The sequence below is a fragment of the Passer montanus genome, unplaced genomic scaffold, assembly GCF_014805655.1.
Source record: "Passer montanus isolate IOZ18808 unplaced genomic scaffold, ASM1480565v1 scaffold22, whole genome shotgun sequence".
NCBI lineage: Eukaryota > Metazoa > Chordata > Aves > Passeriformes > Passeridae > Passer > Passer montanus.
The window spans coordinates 10,160,593-10,183,004 of NW_024366815.1; the positions used below are offsets into that span (position 1 = coordinate 10,160,593).

The following is a 22,412-nucleotide window of genomic DNA, read 5'->3' on the forward strand; positions in this document are numbered from 1 at the left end:
GATACCACCAGACCTGAAAATCTTTGCTGTCAGCACACAATTATGTACTTACATCCTGTAATTTAAAACTTTTCTTTGTGATAGTGGTTTGGAAACTATGCAGCTCCAAGCTCAATAAAATCACTTAGTTTTTTAAGTACTCTGATGTTTACAAGATTAGTTGTCAGATACAGGCCTTCTAAGTTAAAAAAGTTCTGTCATCACAGCTTCATGAACAAAATGAAGGGTGCATTAATAAGGCAATGTTTTGTGTAGGTCATGCTTCAGCATGTGTTATATATGCTTCACTGCTACTCAGTAAACATCAAGCAAAACTGGACTATTACTCCTCATTAGATATATGTTCCACTTTAATGAATTCCTTTATATATGCCATTTCCACAGCTTTCATGTTCTCTGAAGATGTTCTTTGTTTATAGTCTTACAGTTGTGGGAGTGTTTAATAAAACACTAAATGTACTGAAACCTCAATAACTTCAGTTTAAATGGCTTCTTGATGGCTTACAAGGCAGTAATTCTTCAAATGAAAAACATATTTATGATAACAATATATTAGTTAAAATTCTCTAAATATTGTTCATCTTTCTTAACTTTATACATCTGTAAGTTAAACATGTAAACCTGAGTTATTCGATCAGTGGAGAAAAATAGCAGCTCTGTGAAATGCTTTTCTCAGTCATTGTTCTGGTTTGTTCTTCCCATCAACTCTAAAGCTCTTTGATTTGTGCCCTTGTTGTGGCACTAGTGCAAGATTAGGTGATGTCTGTTCTTAGAATAGTTTTAGACTGATGAAATGAACTATTCTGACAGTTGCTGTAGTGCAGTCCTTAAGTTTGCATTTTTAAATTGGCTGTGACTTAAAATTTTTGAGCATAAACAGAATATCAAGGGAATTGCTGGGAAGTATAATGAAAGCAGTAGATACCATGATTGCAGTAATAAGTGTAACATTTATGTTTATTTTTTTAATTGGTGTGCTGCGTGCAGAATGATCTGTGTTCCTAGGGAGACATTCAAGATTCAATCATTTAGGATGAAAATTGTGTTTTTCAGACTAAGCTGGTTTTTCCTGAGCCTTCTTGGGAATTTTAACGGAAAGTTCAGTTTTTGTACTGGAGTTGATCTTGAAAATCTGAAGTCTTTTAATTGTTTCTGGCAATAACATTTTCATCATGATTCCTGGATTTCTTTTTCATCAAAGTATTCTATAACAAGTAGTGTAATGAGTTAATGAGTGCAATTTTTTTTCTCCTACTTTCAAAGGTATAAACCAATACGCCGACGAGTAATATGGTTGATTGGACAATGGGTTTCTGTAAAATTCAAATCAGACCTGAGACCTGTTTTATATGAAGCAATTCGTAACTTGCTTCAAGACCGTGACTTAGTGGTAAGCATAAATTACTAATCTTTTGGACTACACATTTGTTGTAACCACAGATGAAACAGAAATACCTCACTTTGTGCACACTTGATTGAGAATTTCATAATGTCATGCCCTAAAGTCTGTTGTGTCTTGCAGAAGGCAAATCATTGGGAAGATGTGGTGATGTTTAATTGTGGAGATACTGAACAGTAATATCAAAGACATTAAATGAGGCCTGAAGATGTTCAATAAGTGGTGACTTTGGTGGGAAAATGAATTCCAAGAGCAACAATCTGGTTTTTATAGGAATAAAATTATGAAATGTCTCCGTGATTTATAAACTAATGGCTACTTCGTGTAGATAGAACTGAGCTATTCTGTGACTAGTCCCTTTACTATAGGGCATTAATCTAGTGAGTTTGCAGATCACACCAAGCTGGGTGGGTATTGATCTGCTGGAGGGCAGGATTGGCCTCAAGCTGCACCAAGTGAGGTTCAGGTTAGACATTAGGAAAAATGTCTTCACTGAAGGAGTTGTCAAGTATTGGAACAGGTGGAGTCACCTGGAAATGTCCAATAATATGTGGATATGGCAGCGGGGGAGATGGTTTAGTGATGGTGGTGCTGGTTTGGTGGCTTGACTACATGATCTTAAAGGTCTTTTACATCCATAATAATGTTGTGATTCTATGGTTATTTAGGCATTAAAGTTACCTGCTTACAGGATATGATAAATGGCATTGGTTGCTAAACTACTTAAGTACAAACCTGTAGTTTTAAGCTACAACTTCAGTTTACCAGCAGGTGAGATGAAGTTGAGATGCTGGTTTTGCTATTTTTGTTTTGTTTTGTTTTTAAACAAACTGGGCTACCAGCCCACAAAAAAACCCAACAACAGCAACTAAAAAAATCTTTGCTAGTTTGGTAGGTACATATTAATTGGGAAGTGCCAGTCATAACAATAATTTCTGTGATTCCAGACAGCTTTAGCAGAGCAGGGTGTATTTCTGTGTCAGCTGTTTTTATTTAATGCTTTCTAAGGCATTTGTAAGCATCCACAGGAAGCACAGCCTAACTTGCTGAGATTATACGATTCTGTGCTTCTTGGTTGACAGCAAGGTGTGAGATAATTCCAAGTAAAAGTCCTCCTCTATTGCAAGAGTTTTTATCACAGTCTAGATACATATCTTCTTGTTTAATTACTTCTTGTCCTTGAAGGTTTTGCCTGAGGAGTAGTTTTTTCAATTTCTACCACTTTAGCAATGACCAATAAAATGTAAAGGATACTAAAATGAAAGTGAATGAAAATGAATTAACTATATTTCTTAAAGGATGATAGAACATAGAGAATGATTCAGTTGCCAAAACATCAAGTGATTTGATGTTGTCAGGTACTCTGTAGATAATCCAAATGTTTAATGGATGTATGCATGATGTTTCTTGACTTCTGTCTTTCAGGTCCGTATTGAGACAGCTACGACACTGAAGTTAAATATCCTTACTTGCAAAGCTGTTTGATTAGTTATTAATTCTGAGTTACTGGAAAACAGTCAATTTTAAACTTACTACCAAATTCTTAATGTTATATTTTTTGAGTATCCATGAAATATTTGCTCATTTGAGTCTTGGTATCTACCTTCAGTCTGTATTATTTTTCCTTAATGTTTGTTTACCTGTAGATGACTTTGAGTTCAGAACTGACCAGTTCTTACCGGTAAGAGCATTTATATGTTCTGAAGAGTAGATAAATACATAGAGAAAAGCAGGAAAAAATATTTTCCAATTTCATTTTGAACTGCATTGTTTAGTAATTGATGTGTGTATTGAATGCTCAGTCTTCACAGACCCAAATATATACTCATTCTGCTGCTGTTAATGTGTAGATACATTGTAGTATTATGCTATTACAACTTCATAGCAGTGTGTTTAGTGCTCTTTATACTGGTGTTGCCAGATAGTAAGTTCCTTTATGACAAGAAAATATTAAAACTGGATCTAACAAATGCATCTCCACACCACTGTGGCTCTCCCACATGCCTGTTTCATGCAGTACTTTCCAACCTGCTGCTTCTTAAAAATATTAAATATAAGTGTGTGGTTAGAGTAGTGCCTTAAAAAGGCGCTGCTTTCTGGTTCTCCTGAATTTTTTTTCTTTACCATAGTCATTACTGTTGTCATTTAGTAAACAGCGAAAAAAGATAAGTATGCCAAAGTTTTATTTTGGTTACTCAAATTTAGCAGATGTGTTTCCTCATTTAATTTTGACTTCCATGTTAATTTCAACTCTCTTGAGAACAAACAAACCAAAATGCAGAGTGCATCTAGACTGTAAACACTGGAATTTTCTCAGATGTCTTTTTCCATTCAATATTTAACTTTTATCTACTGGCCCAAAAGCTGGAAGACTGTTTTTGGGTTTAACTCTAACAAAGTGCTCCTTCTGGAGAGACAGCCTATTTTACCTGTGAAATCACATTTACACTTAATCAAAATGTGAAAATGGTATATGTTCAAACTGATGATCTTTGAACTCTCATGTAGGGGTAGATTTGAATTTTTTTACCTTGCTTAGTCAGTGATTGGGTAATATGCTTTTTTTGCAAGTGAAAGAGTAACATTTTGCACACTTTATAAGTGTTTTCAAAGTTTATGGATGTCTTATAGTTTTAAGCGTATGGGAAAATCACCAGTGCATGTGACCAGTTGTATTTTTGATGGTCTAATCTGTGGTTTTTTATTTTAGTACCTGGAGTCCATGTTTACACTGCTCTTTCAGCTACTTCAGGAAGTAACACAATGTGACACCAAAATGCATGTTCTTCATGTTCTGTCCTGTGTGATTGAAAGAGTCAATATGCAGGTATTTTTTAATATATATTTCAGTTTTAGCTTTGTCCTAAGAACATGGAGGAGGATTTGTTGTGGAAGGAAAATGTCATCAATTAATAGACTGGTTGTTGTTGTCAGAGATGCCTGCACTGTTGGCATTACTTGGTCCTCTTTTCAATTCTCATTTATCTTTTGTGTAAAATGTTAACTAACTGTCCTTAAGTTATGTCAGTAGTATATTTTTTGTATTGAATCAGCTTTTAGGGTATTAAAGGATTCTTACATCTTGTGGCATTTTTTGCAATTTTGTTTTTTTTTTGTGATTTATTCTAATTGTCTCATATCTGAACAAATATTTTCATCTATCTTACATATTAGAAAAGGCATTCTTGAGAAGAAAATGTTTTTCACTCATAGGGATTGTGCAGTTAAATTTGTAATTTCTTGTTGATACTAATGTGGGTCAGAGTTGTCTCTACAGCACTTTACTTAACTGCATGACACATTTAAAATTCACATTATGAATTCTCAGTACTTTAGTGTTAAAGTATGTGCTTCAGCTTTTACATTAAGAATTTTAAGATGGTTTTGCAGAATTAAACAATGAATAGTTGGCTCTTTTTGTCTCAGGTTTTGTTGTGGTGGGTTTGGTTTTTTGGTTTTTTTCCTCAGTATTATTGTATTAAGGACAGAGATAATGCATGTTTTTGAGTTTATCTCGTCTTTCTGTAAGTAATCCTGTCTGAGACCTGGCTGAAGCTTTCATAATTGTCTCTTGTAGGAAAAGTCAACATGACAGCAGATTTTGCTGCAGTTTAGAGAAGCAGCATTAAAAACAAGTTGAGAAAGAACCCTTGAATATGTTTAGGTTAATTCCTAATTAAATACTTTCAAAGACAAATAGATTAACCTTTTAGTATTGAAGACCATAATAGAAAATAATACAGGCTAGGACAAATCTCTGAAAGTTACACAGTCTAACTCCTGCTCAAAGGCTCATTGACTCCAGAGATTGTTCAGTTATTTGTTTGCATTTTTTGTTGTTTGGTTTTGGTTTGGTTTGGTTTGGTTTTTTTTCTGGGACTGTTTTGGGTTTTAAAAGTGTCTGAGTGAAGAATTTACTAATATGAAAATACCTCTGTGTATCAAGCTTTAAATATTTTTTGTGTCCTATTTGCTACATAAGCTTGATTACCATGCACAAATATCACCATAAGTAATATGTTGGTTTCAAACTACTCTGCAGTCAGAAGTTACTTCAGCCACAGTGTTTTAGAAAGATTTACGCAAACTCTGTGTTTTTACTGAGACAAAAACAACTATATTTTTCAGAAACTATGCTTGGTATAAACTATTAGTCTTGTTTCACATATTAAGAAACCAGTTTGTGTTCTGAACTTCAGATACGACCATATGTGGGATGTTTGGTTCAGTATTTACCACTCCTTTGGAAGCAGAGTGAGGAGCACAATATGCTGCGATGTGCCATTCTAACCACCCTAATCCATCTCGTCCAGGTAAGGAATCTGAGTCACATAAACATTGTCAGTACTTCCTACAGTTTTTTCTTGGTGATAAAACAGCATGTGGTTATATTGCCTGCAGAATCTGTGGTATTAGCTATTTCGTTATTGCAGACTATATGCCACTACTGCCTTCTCCAACCCCTGCCTCATCTCAAAGAAAATGTGGTAGGACTAGCAGAGACCAAGAGAAGTGCTCCTATGACAGTGTCTGTACAGGAACAGACCTAAATATACAGTCTTGAATTTGTGGAAATGCCTGACTTAAAAGGATGGCATTGTAGGGGTTAACAGTGGAAAGAATGTGAAATGGAAATAACAGATATTTTTATGAAAAGAGAAATAAAGGTTCTTTCCAAAGTGGCGTGACTTTAAATGAAGAGGAAATAGATTTTTACCACAAACAAATTGTGAAAATTCTTCTTTCTGTCCCCTGTGGAGACTAAAATACTCATATTTTTTTTACAAAAGGTGTATGTCTTGGTGTAGGTAGACACAAAAAGATGAGACAGATATGTAGAAAAATATTTTTAGGGCATGTTTAAGTAAGTAGATAAATGCACAAAGAAGCTGTGACTTAGAAATATCAAATAATTTTAGATTTTCCATTATCAAAATGCAGGAAGTATGCGAGCTCAGTGTTCCACTAGCCTCAGTTCTCTTAAGCAGTAATATTATACAATTTTGTAATGCTGTTCAGTAATGTGCAGTTGTTCTCAATATACTCTTCATTGTTCAAAAGTCTCACAGAGCATTTAAAAAGTGAATCACTGTCATCAGTCTGTGAATCTTTGGGTAGCTATAAAAGCAAACCTTTCTCCTGAATATTAGAATATGTCAAATGAAAAGAACCAAAGAATAATTTATTTCTTGGCCTGTAAAACATTCAACTTTTAGTCATTTGGTATTTGTTGAACTTGTGACTTCTCCAAGAAAAAGAATGACCAGTGAATGTTTTTAGGAATGTATGTTCTTCATAATTTTTTCTTGGAGACTATTGATTACTGGATTGTTTTCAAAAAAATAAACCTTCTCAAGACATGTTGAGAAACATGAAGCTTAGGAATATCAGGCTATTTTATTGTTGTATGAAATGGAAGCTTTGATTTCTTGAATGCATGTTTACGTGTGAATGTAACAGCAGTGTAGATCTTTTCCATACTATTTTTGAAATGCTTGGTTTAAGGCTTTTGATGTATTTTACATTTCTTTCTTTGTAGGGACTGGGAGCAGACAGCAAAAATCTCTACCCTTTTCTACTTCCAGTTATCCAGCTAAGTACAGATGTTTCTCAGCCTCCACATGTCTATCTTCTGGAAGATGGTTTAGAGCTGTGGTAAGAATGTTTATTTTTGTATTCCCAGAAGAAAAAAAATTGTCAAAAGCATTGAATATTAAATTTGATATGTTCTAGTTACCTTACCTTGACACCACCTATATGATACCTTTTCTCAGAAGACAGGAGGTTAGGAAATTTATATACTAACCTATTTTTAGTTGTGTTTCATCTATTATTCATTTTCAGGCAGTTGATACTGAAGATACCACTCTGTAGCAGGACTAAAAATCTAGACTCACTATAACGTGTGTGCTAATTTAACAATTTGGTGTGCTTGACTTGGGGAGAACAGTGAGCCAGTGGGTTAGAGCTGGTTGCAGGAAGAGATGTCATAATTACAAGGATAAAATGTAGTTCTGTACCTCAGACTGTCTGGTGACTGAACATAAAACAAGAAGTGACACTGTGCTCAGTTTGCCATGAGCCTGATTTATTTGTTTCTGGTGCAGCTGATGCTGTAAGAGGGGAGACTATAAAAGGGGACCAAATTCTGAAGAACAGGAATACATAGGGTTTGTCTTGAAATAGTGAGCGATTCCTTTGATGTAAATTATAAATGAGCATTTCAATTACAAATACTTAATCTACAAATGCTCTGTTCTATATATGCATAAAAACTGAGCTTTATAATGCTGGTGGCACCAAGTAAAAGTGCAAGAGTGTCTCAAAATATAGAACTGGGGCCTTTTCCCTGTATCAGTTCAAAACTTTTATATCTTCTTAATGATACTGATCTTGAGGCTGCTCTTCTGATGCTTGTGCAGAAGAATGATATTCTAAGATGCCTTAGAGCATCAGAGAAATCCAGAGAGCTGGCAGGGACAGTTAGGATTCTGAGGGCTTCTTCAACCAAGAGCAGGAAAACTACTAAGATATTTCACATAACCAGACATGTTATTTAAATGTGGTAATCCAATGCCTAAGGTCTAGGAGAAAATGGACTTTGCTGCTGGAGCTTTAAATGCAAGGTTAATTTAGAACTACTGTTTTCAAATCTCAGTAATTTTAAATTGTTATAAACAATGTAAGATAATGCCTCATTTCGGACTTAAAAAAATGTAAACGTGTAAGCTGGTCCACCACAGGTCATGTCTCCTTTGAGGTTTAGAACACAACAAGTGTTGTCCTTGCATTGTAAATACCTCTCTCTACCCACCTTCTACAAGTTCCCTGGCTGGCTACTTAGACATTCTCACTGTTGCATTTCAGAGCTTATGTTGTCTTTATAAAAAGACAGTGTCATGTTTTTCTTTGTTTTCCTACCTTGGCAAGACCTGTGCCAATACAGATGAGGACTATTGCTCTGCTTGAAGTATGCTTCAGAGTAATTACTACACATTGTTAATAATATAGATGGATACACAAAGTTGAAATATTTACATCTGTCAAAATGATTGCTCAATGTTACTCATACATCATCTGAAATATTTTGCTTGATCTGTTCTTAGGTTAGTGACATTGGAGAATAGTCCATGTCTTACACCAGAACTCCTGAGAATATTTCAGAATATGTCTGCCCTTCTTGGTAAGTCTTTCACTAATAAAATTTCAGGATTTCTTTCCTGCTTCTTGTTGCTTATGCACTAAGCAATGCTCATGTGGTTGCTAAAGGAGTTTGTAGAATTGTAACAGAAATTTAGGAATGGGTTTTTATTGTCTGACTTTGTCCTATTTTTTAATATTTATGATCTGCTTACCCTTCTTTTTTTAATAAATTAGAGCTGCTGTACATGAAAGATAAGAAAATTTCAGAGAAAGTTTATAATTTCAGAGGTTATTTTATGAAGTTTCTGAAATTGAACACCAAATGTGCCAAGCGTTATTGATAGTGATTATATGGAATACTTGGCTGTTCCGCTTACAAGAATAAAGTTATTAGCTTTTCCCTTATCCAGTTAATAACAACGTAGGATGTTTTCAAGCTACCTAAATATGTCTATAAACATTTGCATCAAGCATTGAAATGAAAAACAACAGTTTGTTGGCAAAAAAAAAAACGTAGTAATGAGAAATAGGGTTCAATGCTTAGGAAATACTGATATTTCAAGTACTTTTGCTTCATAATTAAAGGGAGTATTAAAGTTCTGTGGTTTAATTTTATGTTAGTATGTTTGTGTTTAGATCTTTAGTTGTGTTTTTTGAGGCTTCAACACTAATACAGCAAATGGGTAAATTTTTTTAGAGAAACATGTTCACAGAATTACAGAAGTTAGCTTTTTAATTGATAATTGTTTTCAGGACTTAATATTTTATTCTATTTCTAATGGTTGGTAGAAAGTTGTGTCATGGTAGGTGGGTGGATAGTGATGTCTTCTGTTACTCCCTTTGTATACAGGATCTCGAATGATAAAACTGCTCTGTTTAGTAGTAGTGGCTTTATGGTCAAGTACTCCACAGCTACCGCTAAAATTCGTGGCTGCTGAGTTCTGATGACTGTTGTGATCATTCATAACTACACACCTCACCTTCTGCCTTCTTGTTCTGTGTCAGTCAGAGGTGGTATCTGCTGCAGGAAGCCTGCCCTGCATGAATGGCTATGATTTTCATGATTTGTCACACTGCTAATCCATTTGACTTAAATTCAGAAGTACTCAGTATTTGTGGCTTATTTGCTTGCTGCTGATATTTTCCCCCCTGATACTTTTCAGAGTAGAGATGAATAGAAATGGAAACCCTAGCATACTTTTAGAAAAGGTGGAGGTAATCTAGAATGTTCTACACTTGTAAGGATTTCCTTGTTTTATGAATGAATCCTGGAGAACAGTGATGCTCTCCTTTGGGACAAAAATGCATTCTCAAGAGAAATTATTTATTCTGAAAAATGAAAGCTGCATGATGCTGGTAGAGTAAGTAGTAAAGTTAAGCTGGGTAGAGTTTCCTTAGGATGAGCCTTCAATCGTGCTTATGTCAAACTTTTTTTTTTTATCAAGGCTGGGCATGAAACACCGTAGCTGATGTGTAATCGCAGAGTGATTTTGTCCTAGAGGCTTCTGTACTACTTCACTTCCTGAGTATTTTTCTGAAAAACTGTTTTTCTGAGTGTCATGTTTGTCAAAAATTGATTGCTGCAAAATTATGCACATTTTTCCAGGAAGTGGAAGCCTTTCTGCTATGCTCTTTTGCTTACAAATTCTATCTGTTTACATCAGAAGAATCTGACTAACAGCCTCCACATGACACAGCCATAGTATTATGTTGCTTTAATAGAGCTGGAATTTTGGATTAGTGCTAGCCTTATTTTAAAACATGGTAGTTAGAAAACCAGTACAAGACTGCTATCTGCTACCCATCAGGGAGCTACTTCATTCAGGACACTTGAAAAAGAGATTCTTCACTTAAATAAAGTGCAACAGTACATTTTAACATGCAGCATCTTGCAAAAGAAAACATACTGATCACTGATGATCAACAGTGCTGGTTAATTAAATAACTGTTCAGAGTTAAACCTGTAGCAGTTTTTCTAGTGCACCAGCATCAGTATTCAGCTGAAACTTCCAGCACTTAAAGTCAGATCTTCTGTCCTTCTTTGCATGGTGATGTAGTTGTCAGAACAAGGTTTTAAATAAGAAGTCAAAATTGCAAAGTTTTATGTGCCTTAAGTGTCTGAGATAAGGGAAAAAAATATAATCTCTCCAAGACTGGTTTTCAATTCAGTCTGAAGTCATCCAGGTAAAAGTTAAAGGACAGATGAGGTGAAGGAAAGTTCTGAATAGGTAACTGCCACACTTAGGTCTTTTGGAGTAGGATGGAGAACTAGCAACAAGATGCTCCAGAAAATACAGTGTAAAGAATATTAACCTCCTGGCCTTTGTTTTCTGAATTTATTTTTACTGAATGGAATTACTGTAATATACAGGTAATGTAACTACTTTACTGGTCTGTTTAGCTTCTATATAAGCGTGTAAGTCATTCAGAAAGTGTAATAGAGGTCAATATCAATGAAGTAGAAGAGCTGGAGGACAGGGAAAGAAGAATTCATATCTGAGAGTTTTTAACTTGAAGAGGAAAGGTATTTATATATGTGGATTTTATTTTCCTTTTTTAACTGATCAGAAAAATAATATGTAGTTGTTCACTTCCAGATACAATTATCATTATGAAAAGATCTTTTTGTACCCATTTCAGGATACTGCTGTTGTTGGAAGTGGATGTCAGAGGAGTTAGACAAGTCAATTAGATTTGCCTTCAGGAGCAGAATGTTGCATTTGATATGAAGGCTTGATTTCACTTGCATAAGTGACCGACCTTCAAAGATTATGGTGCTGTCACTGATGTACAATAATTATGCACAGCGTAATTGTCATGTTTGGTTTTCAGTTCAGCACTGCTCCTACTGTTTAAGCTCTGTTGAAATGTAATTGCCCTGTAGAGGGATTGCACAGTCTCTTTAATACATCTTTTGCAATGTATTGAATAATGTGGAATGGAGAAATACATTAATTGTCTGAGGATGGAAGTTTCTGCACTGAGGCTGCTTAAAATGGCAGTTGAATCTGATATAGTTTCAGGTTGGGAATATGGTCATAATCTAGACACACCTGTTCTGAGAAGCATCAAGTTTAATGTGCATGTGCTGTGTTTATAAAGGTACTGGCAAAAACCAGGTTACTGGAATTGGACTAACTCTTCTGATCCAAACAAAACTCAAAGGAGCACATTAATGAACTCAGAAAAATATATTTGATTCAGGAAATCCTGGCAAGAGAATTTATGTATAATGAGCTTCTAAATGTAGTTTGTTCAACATGAGATCTTCCTAGAAAATTTTGCTAAACATTGAGCTGCAGATGAGTGATGGAGGTTCTGTCATATCCATTGCATCTGTCATACCTGTTTTCATTTTGACCTGAAGTGCAATTTTTGCTACACGTCTTTTATTACCTTTTATTGGTTATCACAGAATCACAGATTGGAAAGTTATGGAAAAGTTAGTAGTACTTCCTGTTTATATGACCATTTATTTAGAATTTGTCTGTTTGCTTAAGTGTCTGAAACGTTAAATATTATTCTATCCAGTAAACAGAAAAACACAAATGCAGACCTCTAACAAGAATGCAATGTGTAACTCTAGTAATATGCTACTAAAGCTAAACTCATAGGTAACTTGGAATCATTTGATGAACATATAGGATGGATAGGTGATCTCTTTTCAAGTCAAGAGATGAAAATAATAAATGATTACAAGATATGACCTGTCTGAGCACTGACATATGAGCATACTCATGAATGCAAAGCTGTCTTATGGCCATATCAAATGGAAGAACATTAATGTTCTACCTAATGGGTGGAGTAAAAAAGAAAATCTGCTGAACCTCCCCAGAACTATACAGATGTTATAATGGAAAAGCCGCCGTGGTCATGGTGATAACTAGTTTTGGTAGAAGTTTTTATATATAGATGTCACCAGGTATAAGCCACACTTTCATATGACTGCTTTCATCTAAGCCATGGGAGACACATGAAGTCTTAGCCAGGTGCTTGTTCCATCTGGTAAACGAGTTTTATTTAAAATTCATGTAAAAATATTTTCCTGTTGGTCCTCCATGATGGTTTTATTAAATATTTTAAAGGTGATGGAACTGAGGTCCAATTCTTTTACCAAGAATAGTTTGTCTCCCAAACTGGTTTTAAGGAAATGTATCTCTTTGAGGTTTTTTGGTCTTTTGCCTTGTTTTGTGCAATGTGGACTTTCTGCACTAGTGTCAACATCCATATGAAACTTTGAAACTTTTCGTTTTGCTTTGAGTTCTTATACATGTTTCAGAGTGATTTTTTTTTTCTTAAACAGTCTTACAGGTAGTGCCTGAGGATGATTTTGCTTTGAGTTCTGCTTATACATGTTTCAGAGTGATTTTTTTTTTTCTTAAACAGTTTTACAGGTAGTGCCTGAGGGTGTATCTTTTTTTTCCTCTCTTCAAGCTACTGCTGTATATCATCCTCTGTGTGTATCTATCTCTTAGGCGGGTATGCTGTCTTTACTGAAGTAGTCAAGCTGTGCCCTACAGCTCAGTGTGTGTCAGCTCAATGCCATTTGATATGGTATCTGGGTCAGAAGAGCAGAACTGCAATCTTTATTTCATTCTCTCTGCTCAGCATTTACTGACTCTGTGGGAGAGACCATTTATCTGTAATTGCAAGTCTCTAAAGTACATGTTTCGTATATTCTGTCTTTAATATCTTCTTAATCCACTATTACATCCAAAATCTGACTTTTGTTTGTTTGTTTTTAGTTAGCACTGGCTTTTGAGGTCGTAGGATTTCTTGTGCTTCCATTTGAGCACAAGAGCTGTCATCCCACATCTATAATTCTCTCTGCAGAGAGGGAGAGCCTGATTGGCACTAGATCTAAGATCTTTTTTCTGTTTGTTGGCATCTGGCAGTACAAGCTGTGAGAGGAAAAGACTTTTAGAAGAAAATCATCTTGGTTGTACTTCAGTTTGCTGATTAGGTTCTGAATTGTGATTTGTTTTTTCCAGAGCTGAGTTCAGAAAATCTCAAAAATTGCTTTAAGATCATCAATGCTTATATTTTCTTGTCTTCATCTGAATTTTTGCAGGTATGTTACCATTATATAAGGATCCATATTACCGCCTCAGTTCCTTACTGGCAAACTGTTTTTTCTCTCGTCTTGAAGCATACCATACACACAAACATTTATACTCTTATTCATATGTGTGTATACAAACATACTGTTCTGATGTTAGTTCTTTATGGTGCACAGTTGACACTCAGATTTGAGAAATATTATTATTTAGAATTAATGCTCTGCGGATTGATTTAGTAGTTTGATATCTGAATGGTCCTGTGTTGGGTAATAACACTGTTATTATCCTGCCAGATTAAAATTACAAATATACATGCTAGCAGGAGTAGAACAAGATATTATGCGTTGTTGTTACACCTTCATTAGAAAATTCTTCGAGATTGATTGTTTAAATGTTCTGCAATGTTAGAAACGCAAGAAAATGCTTAGATTAGATTTTAATTCGTTTGGAATGATAAACATTTTCTCTTTGAAGAGAAACTGGGTCTTTAGGCATATGTAAACCCTAAGGAATTGAGTTTTTGAAATACATACAAATATATAAATTGCATTGCATAATACCTTTTTTTATTTTATTTCAGATGTATGCTGCTGACTTATGTCGGTCATTTTGTGAGCTTTTGAAGGACATAACTATTGAAGGTCAAGTTCAAGTTTTAAAGGTAGAGTATAATATCCAGAGGCTCAGCACTGTACATGTAATGTTTTCAAGTAGAATTTAGAACATGTAGAAGAAAGCAGTGTATTTAGCAGAATTTGACATTGGAGTTAAACCCTGAGTGGTGGTTTAACTACTTACTTGAGTATAGAGCAAACCTAGTGAGTATAGAGCAAACTTCTCCTATCTTTATTGAATGTTGTATGTATGTGGTCTCCATGAAATTCCTTTGTGTACCATACTTCCATTTCTACCAGACAAAGAGTTCAAACAGTCTTCGTTTGCCCTTGGCATAAGTTGCTGTTGTAATGGCCATAACTGCTTAAAGAAAGTTACTGAAGATTTTTCAAAGCACCAGAAATTTATACTTCCACACAGCTTTCAAATGCTGCTGTGGAATTCATAAGCTTTTGAAATATTAGTAACAGTAATTTGAATGTGTCTTTTGAAGAATTTCAGGAAATAAAGTTGGAATATACATTGAAAGATAGCTGAGTAGTAGCTGTAGTAGCTGTAGTGTACTACTACTAACATAGTGCGTGGTTGCACTAACGGGTGGCTCTGTGTTGTTTATGAGAACTTGGACTTGAATTAAATTAATTATAAATGTCACGGGGGATATAAATTGGATCCCACCTGTCTCTTTGGTGGATTGCACAGCTGGTTCCAGGATACAGGACAGAAAACAATTGGTGAAGTTCATATTCTCCCCTGTTTGTAGTTACTTATGTGAGGAGCTTAAGGCCTCTAGTTCTGAAATTTAAAATGTCAATTCCAGTCTATTCAGTGATATTATTTAAAGTCTGTAGTTGGGCAAATGTTTTATGCAGCAGCTTTTAATCAGATTTCTAAAATGGAATTATACTGCTAGGGTCCCAGTGTGGCCTTGCTGCAAGATGTGTCTAGTATACTTTGAACACTTTCTGAGTAATGCCCTTTTGATTCCAGGAGGATGACTGAGCTATCATCCTTGTAAATATTTTTAGAAAGAGCGAAAGTTTTGTCAGGGTTCGCTATGCTGACTTGTTAAACAAAAAACCACCAAAATCTAGATAAGCACTGGGAACAGAAACACCCAGGGGTGTTTTCTAAAATAGCTTCATACAAACAGCTTTGGCTGGATTGTAAATAGACATTAGAACAGTAATTAAATTAATAAGGTTGAAAAATGCTAATTTGGACTGATAAGACAATTTGTTGCAAGATTGCTGAGGCTTGATGTGACTTGATTTTCTAATTATCTTGACACAGACAATAAAAGGCTTAAAAAGACTGGGCAAGGAACAAAGGATATGGCCAAAACTTCCCGTACCCAGAAAGATGAGTGGAGGGAAAGTTATGTTTACCTCTGTATATAATAAGCCTCTTTTATACCTCTGCATATTAAAGGTCTACAAAAATGAGAGGCATTGAGAAAGGTAAACTGCTTAACACTTCTCAATGCAAAAACCAGAGTATTAAATGAAACTATTGGGAACAAGGTTCAAAACTGAAGAAAAAATATTTAGGAGAAATTGGTCAAGAGCACAGAAGAGTTGGTCCTTGTTGAAATTCCTCTGAGGTGGAAGTAAATTGAGACCAGAAGTGTTCAGGTGTGGTACCTTTATGATACCTTTATGTGGTTTATAAACACATCAGCACGTTCATGTGTGTGGCATCACTTTCTTTACCTGGAAGGAGGAGTGAGGAGCCCTCAGCCCATTATTCTCACAGCCTCTTCTCAGCTCTCTTGGTACAGGGGTAGAGCACAAACATCTGGGCTAAAGAAAAATGGAAAAAGGCAGGAAAACAACTTACTTCAGGGAACGGCACATTGTGGGGGGTGAGGGTGAAAAGGAGCTGAAAATAAAAGGTAAAGAGTTTAGATCTTGGGAACCAGAGCAAGGTACCCAGAGCAGCACCTCTGAGAGCACACCTGCGAAGAGCTGGTAGGTCCTAATCGGCAGTTTCTCAAAAACATGACATGACAAAGCTATGGAAATATACCCTGAACTGCTGCTACTTCACCCTACCAACCACCTCAATCTACTGCTTTTCCTGGAACCATAACAAGGTCCCTTTTCCCAAACCACCACTCATCAACTTTACCTGGGACAAGGGGAGGCTTGTGAGGTGCTTGGTAAGGTGGGTTTCATTGGCCTGTCAGCTTTCACCAGGTGCATTTATGCAAATCAGGTTTGCAGAATATTTTACTAGGATATAGTTTCAGCAATCTGGGGTTTGCTGGTGTTTGATGGTAAGCATCCTGTGGTGACTTTATATGTGTACACTAGCACACATGGCTTTAAAGCTGTGGTTAAGATTTATGAATGTGCTTTTCTAATAGACTAATTTGCTTTTGTTCTTAAGGTCGTAGAAAATGTCCTAAAAGTCAACCCTGTGTTGGGTCCTCAAATGTTTCAACCCCTTCTGCCATCAGTATTCAGGGGGATTATAGATGGGGAGGTAAGAGTTTCTTTAACTACTCTCTACTTTTCCTTTGGAAAATGAAAGTACCTTCCATTATCTCAATTTTTTTTCATATTAATGTTGTATTTTCTCTTGTTTTAAGAGCATCTGATAGACTTTTCACATCTAGTTTGAAAATCTTTAAAGGTAGCACAGTAGCACAAGAAAAAACAACCTATCCACTGCTTGTTTTGTCTTGTAGTGTTTGTTTTAATAAAATGGCACAAATTTTTTTCTGCTGTTCCACTGTTCCTTCACTATTAACATTTCTACGAGCTATAACATTAGGCCTAATTTAATCCTTTGTCGATGGAGTTTTTTGGTGTTTTTTTTAATGACACATACTATTCCTTTTTAATTGTACTTGGATGAGAGAAAAACAAACTGAACCAGGAGAAGATAACTTGATCTTCTTTTCCTAATTGCCATATTTAATATGAAGAAAGGGTGTGAGAATGGTTTGTGTGAGATAGTCTTTAAGATTTTGCTGGCTTACATGTCATAACTTCTCCATTTTCTCTCTCTGTATTCAGCAAACTTCTATGTTGGATGAAAATGAGTAAAATCAAATATGCTTTAACTGTGTTGAACCTTTCAGTTTCTAGCAGGAATCAGTGGGTGGAATTCTTCAAGCTTTTTGACTTCTTTGATCAACACGTTTGCTTTTTTCTCAGTTGAAGACTTTCAAATATCAATAAGTAGCTCCAGTTTCTGAGTTGAATAAGATTTCCAAATTCAAGCCAAGTAATACTATAGCAAAGTTCTTTTTGCTGTTCAAAGCACAAAGATAGAGAGTGGATTTTTAAAATGTCTTCTGATTTAAGGCCAATAAATTTATTATACCCTATTCACAGTGTATTACTCTGGGTTAGAATTTTCACGTAAATATTGGCATTTTGTTTTTCAAATAGGCTATTTTACAAAATATAGTTATATTGTTATATGCTGAATTTAATATGAAAAAAATCTACAGCTTCTTTTAAAAGTAATAACCAAAGATAATAAACTAGTGAACTCATTACTGTATCCAGTTAATTTTGAGACACCTGCATATTCGTTTTTGGCAAATGTATTATGGCTTCTATTTGAAAAAAGTAACAACTTCAGAAATACTAAGTGTATTTAAATTTAAATTAAGTGTACTTAATTTTACTGAAATTGTAAGCAATAACTTGGACCCATAATCACTTCAAAAGTAATATTTTAACAGTACAATAAACTGTTAGTTCCTTAAGATACAGGTTTTAAAATTTAAAGTAAAATCACCTTGCAAGTTGTTTTGGTTGTTTGGATGAAATTGACATTGAAATTGCCATAGTTTTCATAGTGTAAGAACTGAGAGCTCTGGTAAAGGTTGCTCACTCAGTCTTCTCTTCCTAGAGGCTCTTAAATTGCAATTTATAATTTAAAATTCAGTGAAAGACATAAGGGTTGCATACAAGTATTTTCCAGGTATTGCTGCTATGTGTGTCAAATATTTTTCTTTTACTTAAACTAAGCACCTTTTGTTTTGGTTTATTTTCATTTCAGAGATACCCAGTGGTGATGTCTACTTATCTGGGGATCATGGGTAGAGTTCTACTACAAAATGCAAGGTTTTTTTCATTACTTTTGAGCCAGATGGCATGTGAATTGGGTCAGGAGGTATGGTTTATTGTCCTTTTTTGTCCTTTTGAGTTTTTTGTGTCTTGGTATTTCAGCTGTATTACTTAGGGAAATCTTGCTTTCTTTTGACCTGAATAAATTTTTCCCTCTATTATCTGTGCTGTTCCTGCCCAGTCTTGAAAAGAAGCTCTTCTCCTTCCTCCTCTCTGTTCCCTGAACACCCTGTAGCAACTTCCACATGTTCCTATAATTAGTTAAAACATTCCATTCAAATTTTTATATAGTCCCTAAATTTTCTTCCTGCATCCCACAGTTAGCCATGTAAATGGCCTTAGTTCACATTCAATTGTAGGATGAGAATTTCTTTCCCTGTACCATCTCAATGGGTCTTGCAGCCTGGAGAATGGTCTAATCATTCTCCCCTGAATTTCTAGAGTATCAAATACAGTGTGCTTCAGTTTCACTGGTGAAGTTACTGAGAGTCTTTTGCTTATTCTGTTATGTCTTTCAGTGAAATTTGCTTTTCTGGGGTATAATACAGTTTTCAAACAGATAATATCTAGTCTTTTTAAATTTGTCACTGTGTAGATAAAACAGAATAAGTCCATGTGCTTTGTTTCTGTGAGACTGTTAGGGAAAAACTGAATAATTTGCTGTCCTGAATTAGTTCCCTGTCCGTAAATTAAATGAATCTCAAGCATCTAGGTTACAGCTGATGGTATGGAGGGTTCAGACCCTAGAAACATTGTCATAGAAAATTTAAAAAGTACCTGTTGCTTATTACTTCTGTCAGGCATACAGCTGTATAGTGTCTTTCCAAGACTAAATAATGTATTCATTTGTTAGAAAAATTAAAATAAGTTATTTTCTAAACACACTGATGTACTTATAACTGAAAAAGAATATTGTGTTTCCCAATGCAGTTGGACCAAATTCTTGGTAACATGATTGAAATGTGGGTTGATCGGATGGATAACATCACTCAGCCAGAAAGAAGAAAACTTTCTGCTTTGGCATTGCTTTCTCTTCTGCCATCATTGAACAGGTAAGAAAACATATGTTACCAAAGGCCCTTGGAATTGTTTTTAAAGTATTTCACAATTCTGCAGCTAAATATTCCAATACAAATAGTTTTATTTGCTTGTTTTTCTCCCCCAAGAGAGATCTTAAAAAGATAGAACTTCTATGCTACATTATATTAACTTTTTATTTGACTTCATAAGCATTACAGTAACCTTTCTTCCATTTCATAGGCAATGTCATTTAGTTAAAGTGAGGAACCAGCATTGCAGATTTTATTATTGATTCTCATATTAACTTAGAACTATCTGCTTCTCTCATCTGTGATTAAGTACTTGCTTTAGTTGGCATGTTACTATTTTGGTGTCCCTTCCAGGAAACAATGTTCAGTTTTCTTTCCTGTTGTAGGTGATCTGAACTTTCATCCTGGTTTTCTCCTTTATGACATTAAATGGAAGAAAGAGTTGCTATGGAAGACTGTGTTGTTGCTGTGAAACAGTTTTTCCACTGTAGGTTTTACAGCAAGGCGATTTTACTATTATCCGTTCAGTAGCCATCATCATTGCTGGATATACATAGAAAATGAAAGTTTTAAATGAAAATGCTGAATACAAGGTTGTCAATACTAGAAGTCATGTATAATCCGTTTAGGTGAGAGTTCAGTCTGTGGTTACCTTCAGATTATTTTTATCTGTTTCACATTCAGGAAGACAAGACTGCATGAGTTTACATTTAGTCTGCTGGGTTTCCTGAACAGTCTTGTCTGTTATTGTGTGTTGAGAATTTAGATGTTGCTCCCAAATCCTAAAAGCTACGTTAGTATCTGTAGAATATGTAGTATTTGTCCAAGCTGTAGTCTATGTAGTCACTATCTAAAAAAAAAAAATCAGGGAACACTTATGTGTAATTTAGAGGCTTCACTGTTTTTTATATACACAGAAATTTTCCCTTTTTTTGGTCAAATGGATAGTCAGGATGACCATCTAGCTAAAGGTGAACCAAGCAGCTGTTTTAAAAGGTTTTCCCCAGTAAATGTAACAGTATTATATTGTTTATAAGTATATTTGAAATGTTTTTAAGGAGGTGTTAGCTAAAATTTAAGGTGCTGAACTACATCTGTCTTCCTGTGAAGTTTCTGTTAAAGAGAGGAAGGAAAAAAGTAAATTCCTTTAGATAACCATGTTATTTTGAACTATGTTCAGCTGCTCCAGATTTCCTGCTGTAAAAGCCAATTATTTCTGGCAGTCCTTAACTTAATAAAACCTTCTGCAAATGACAGTTTTATTTTTCAGTTACCCATATCATTTAAGAAAGCCGCTTCTCAAATAAAAAGTCTCTCTTTAGTGGACATATTCATGTCAAAGCTATGAAAAATTCACTTACACAATAATACTGCCAAACTTAGCTGTAGACAGAGTGTGTGAAATGGATTCTGTCAATTGATTGTTCCTTTTACTAGAACAATGTGAGCCACTTTGGTTTTGCTGTATCTCAGGGATTACACTACATGTGATTGCTGCATCCTGTATCTGCAGGTTTCTTGTGCAAGTAATTTGCACAGTTGAAACAAAAATAAGTTTTAAATTAAATACAGTATGTAAACAAAATGTTTGGATTTATGTGTTTTCAAGAAAAGCTAAAGTAATTTTTCCTGTTGGAATGCCTTGCTAACCAGTTTCCTGATTAGATTTTACTTTGGATATCCAAGGTAAGTTCAGAATTTCTCAACTGCAGAGGCAGAACAGAATTTTGTCCTATGTGGATGGCTGATGGGCTGTCTTGGGAAGGGCAAGGTGAGGGTGTGATTCTTCCCTCAGCTTGCTGCTCTGTGGTGGTCAGGATTGTTGCCAGTAGCAAGCTCAGATTTTCAAGGTTCTGCTGAAAGGAAAGCAGGCATCTGTGCTGTGTCTAACACTTTCTGAGAATTTTTTTCCTTTTGCCAGTCGCTTTCTCTAGCCTATAGCTGAAGTACTGTTTTATTTTAGAGAGGAAAGAGAGGTAGTAGACAAAAATAGTGGGGGAAAAAATGAAGCTAACATGTATTCTCATTCTTCCCTCTGAGTTGTTTTATGGATCAAATGATGGGGAAAGCTTTAAACAGTGATAATTTTTATTCTCTGTGTAAACTCTATAGTATTATTTCATTGATTGTAATTGTTTCTCTAGTTAGTGATCAGGTTTATAATTACAAATATGTGGAACTCTGGACTTTCTGCATTTTAGGGGAAGGTAAAACGTTCTGTCATTATTAATTTAAAACCAGTTTGGACACAAATCATTTTCTGTTTCAAGTACAGCACCTTTGACAGTGTCAAGAGTGAAGGACTTTAGAGCAGGTAAGACAGGGTTCACTACAGAGCAGTTGTTCACAGTGGCTCTTGGGGTGACTAGTTTGACCAAGCAGGTTATGAAGTGACAAATTGTTAGCCACTCTGATTTTCTCATCTAGGCAGTACCATCCAGAGATAGACGTAATGGCATACTTTTGGTATCAACAGTAGTGCTGTGTATTAATAATATATGCATGTCCTTCAGTCTAGCATCCTGTTTATCTTTCCACAGCTGCACATTGTGTTAGTGGTTAGAAATTCATATTAAAAAAGAACAATAACTGCTGCTTTCCTGATTAGTGTGTTGCAGCACCTTTTCACGGAACAGTAATTTCCTGGTATTACTTAGGGGTTTGCCCAAATTAAATGCTATGTAATTGTCTGCTTCTGCTATCCAAGCGCAGTCAGTTAATGTTAGCATGTTTTTTGGTGTTTGACAGATACATGCGTTGGCAATATTATCTGTATTTTGTATTCTTACTGTCTGTTTATCACTCATCCATCCACGTGCATTTTCATTAATTTATTAAAAAACTATGTCATAAAATAGGTTGAAGACGTCTGTCTTTAAACTGTTGTATATAACAGCGTGGACCAGTAACACTTGAGGCTGTAAGGATGTTAGGCACTTGTAGAGTGGGTGCCTCCATGTTCAGTACATGAGGAAAATGTGCACAGACACACAGTAGCTCTAACAGGAATGGCTTTTTGAAGAACATGCAAGGACTTGAAGTTTTTTTGGAGGAAAAT

At 35.2% G+C, this 22,412-nt stretch overlaps 1 protein-coding gene across 1 annotated transcript in view; it reads left to right on the forward strand.

The window, feature by feature from the left end:
* IPO11 (importin 11) overlaps positions 1–22,412 on the forward strand; it is an 80,424-nt gene that overhangs the window by 33,532 nt on the left and 24,480 nt on the right. Inside the window, exons 18-29 of the mRNA XM_039709953.1 lie at positions 1,264–1,390; positions 2,825–2,858; positions 3,040–3,080; positions 4,110–4,226; positions 5,599–5,712; positions 6,939–7,054; positions 8,506–8,582; positions 13,534–13,613; positions 14,183–14,263; positions 16,609–16,704; positions 18,238–18,351; positions 19,236–19,357. Of these exons, the coding sequence (XP_039565887.1) occupies positions 1,264–1,390; positions 2,825–2,858; positions 3,040–3,080; positions 4,110–4,226; positions 5,599–5,712; positions 6,939–7,054; positions 8,506–8,582; positions 13,534–13,613; positions 14,183–14,263; positions 16,609–16,704; positions 18,238–18,351; positions 19,236–19,357 (1,119 nt within the window). The remainder of the gene's footprint in view (positions 1–1,263; positions 1,391–2,824; positions 2,859–3,039; positions 3,081–4,109; positions 4,227–5,598; positions 5,713–6,938; positions 7,055–8,505; positions 8,583–13,533; positions 13,614–14,182; positions 14,264–16,608; positions 16,705–18,237; positions 18,352–19,235; positions 19,358–22,412) is intronic.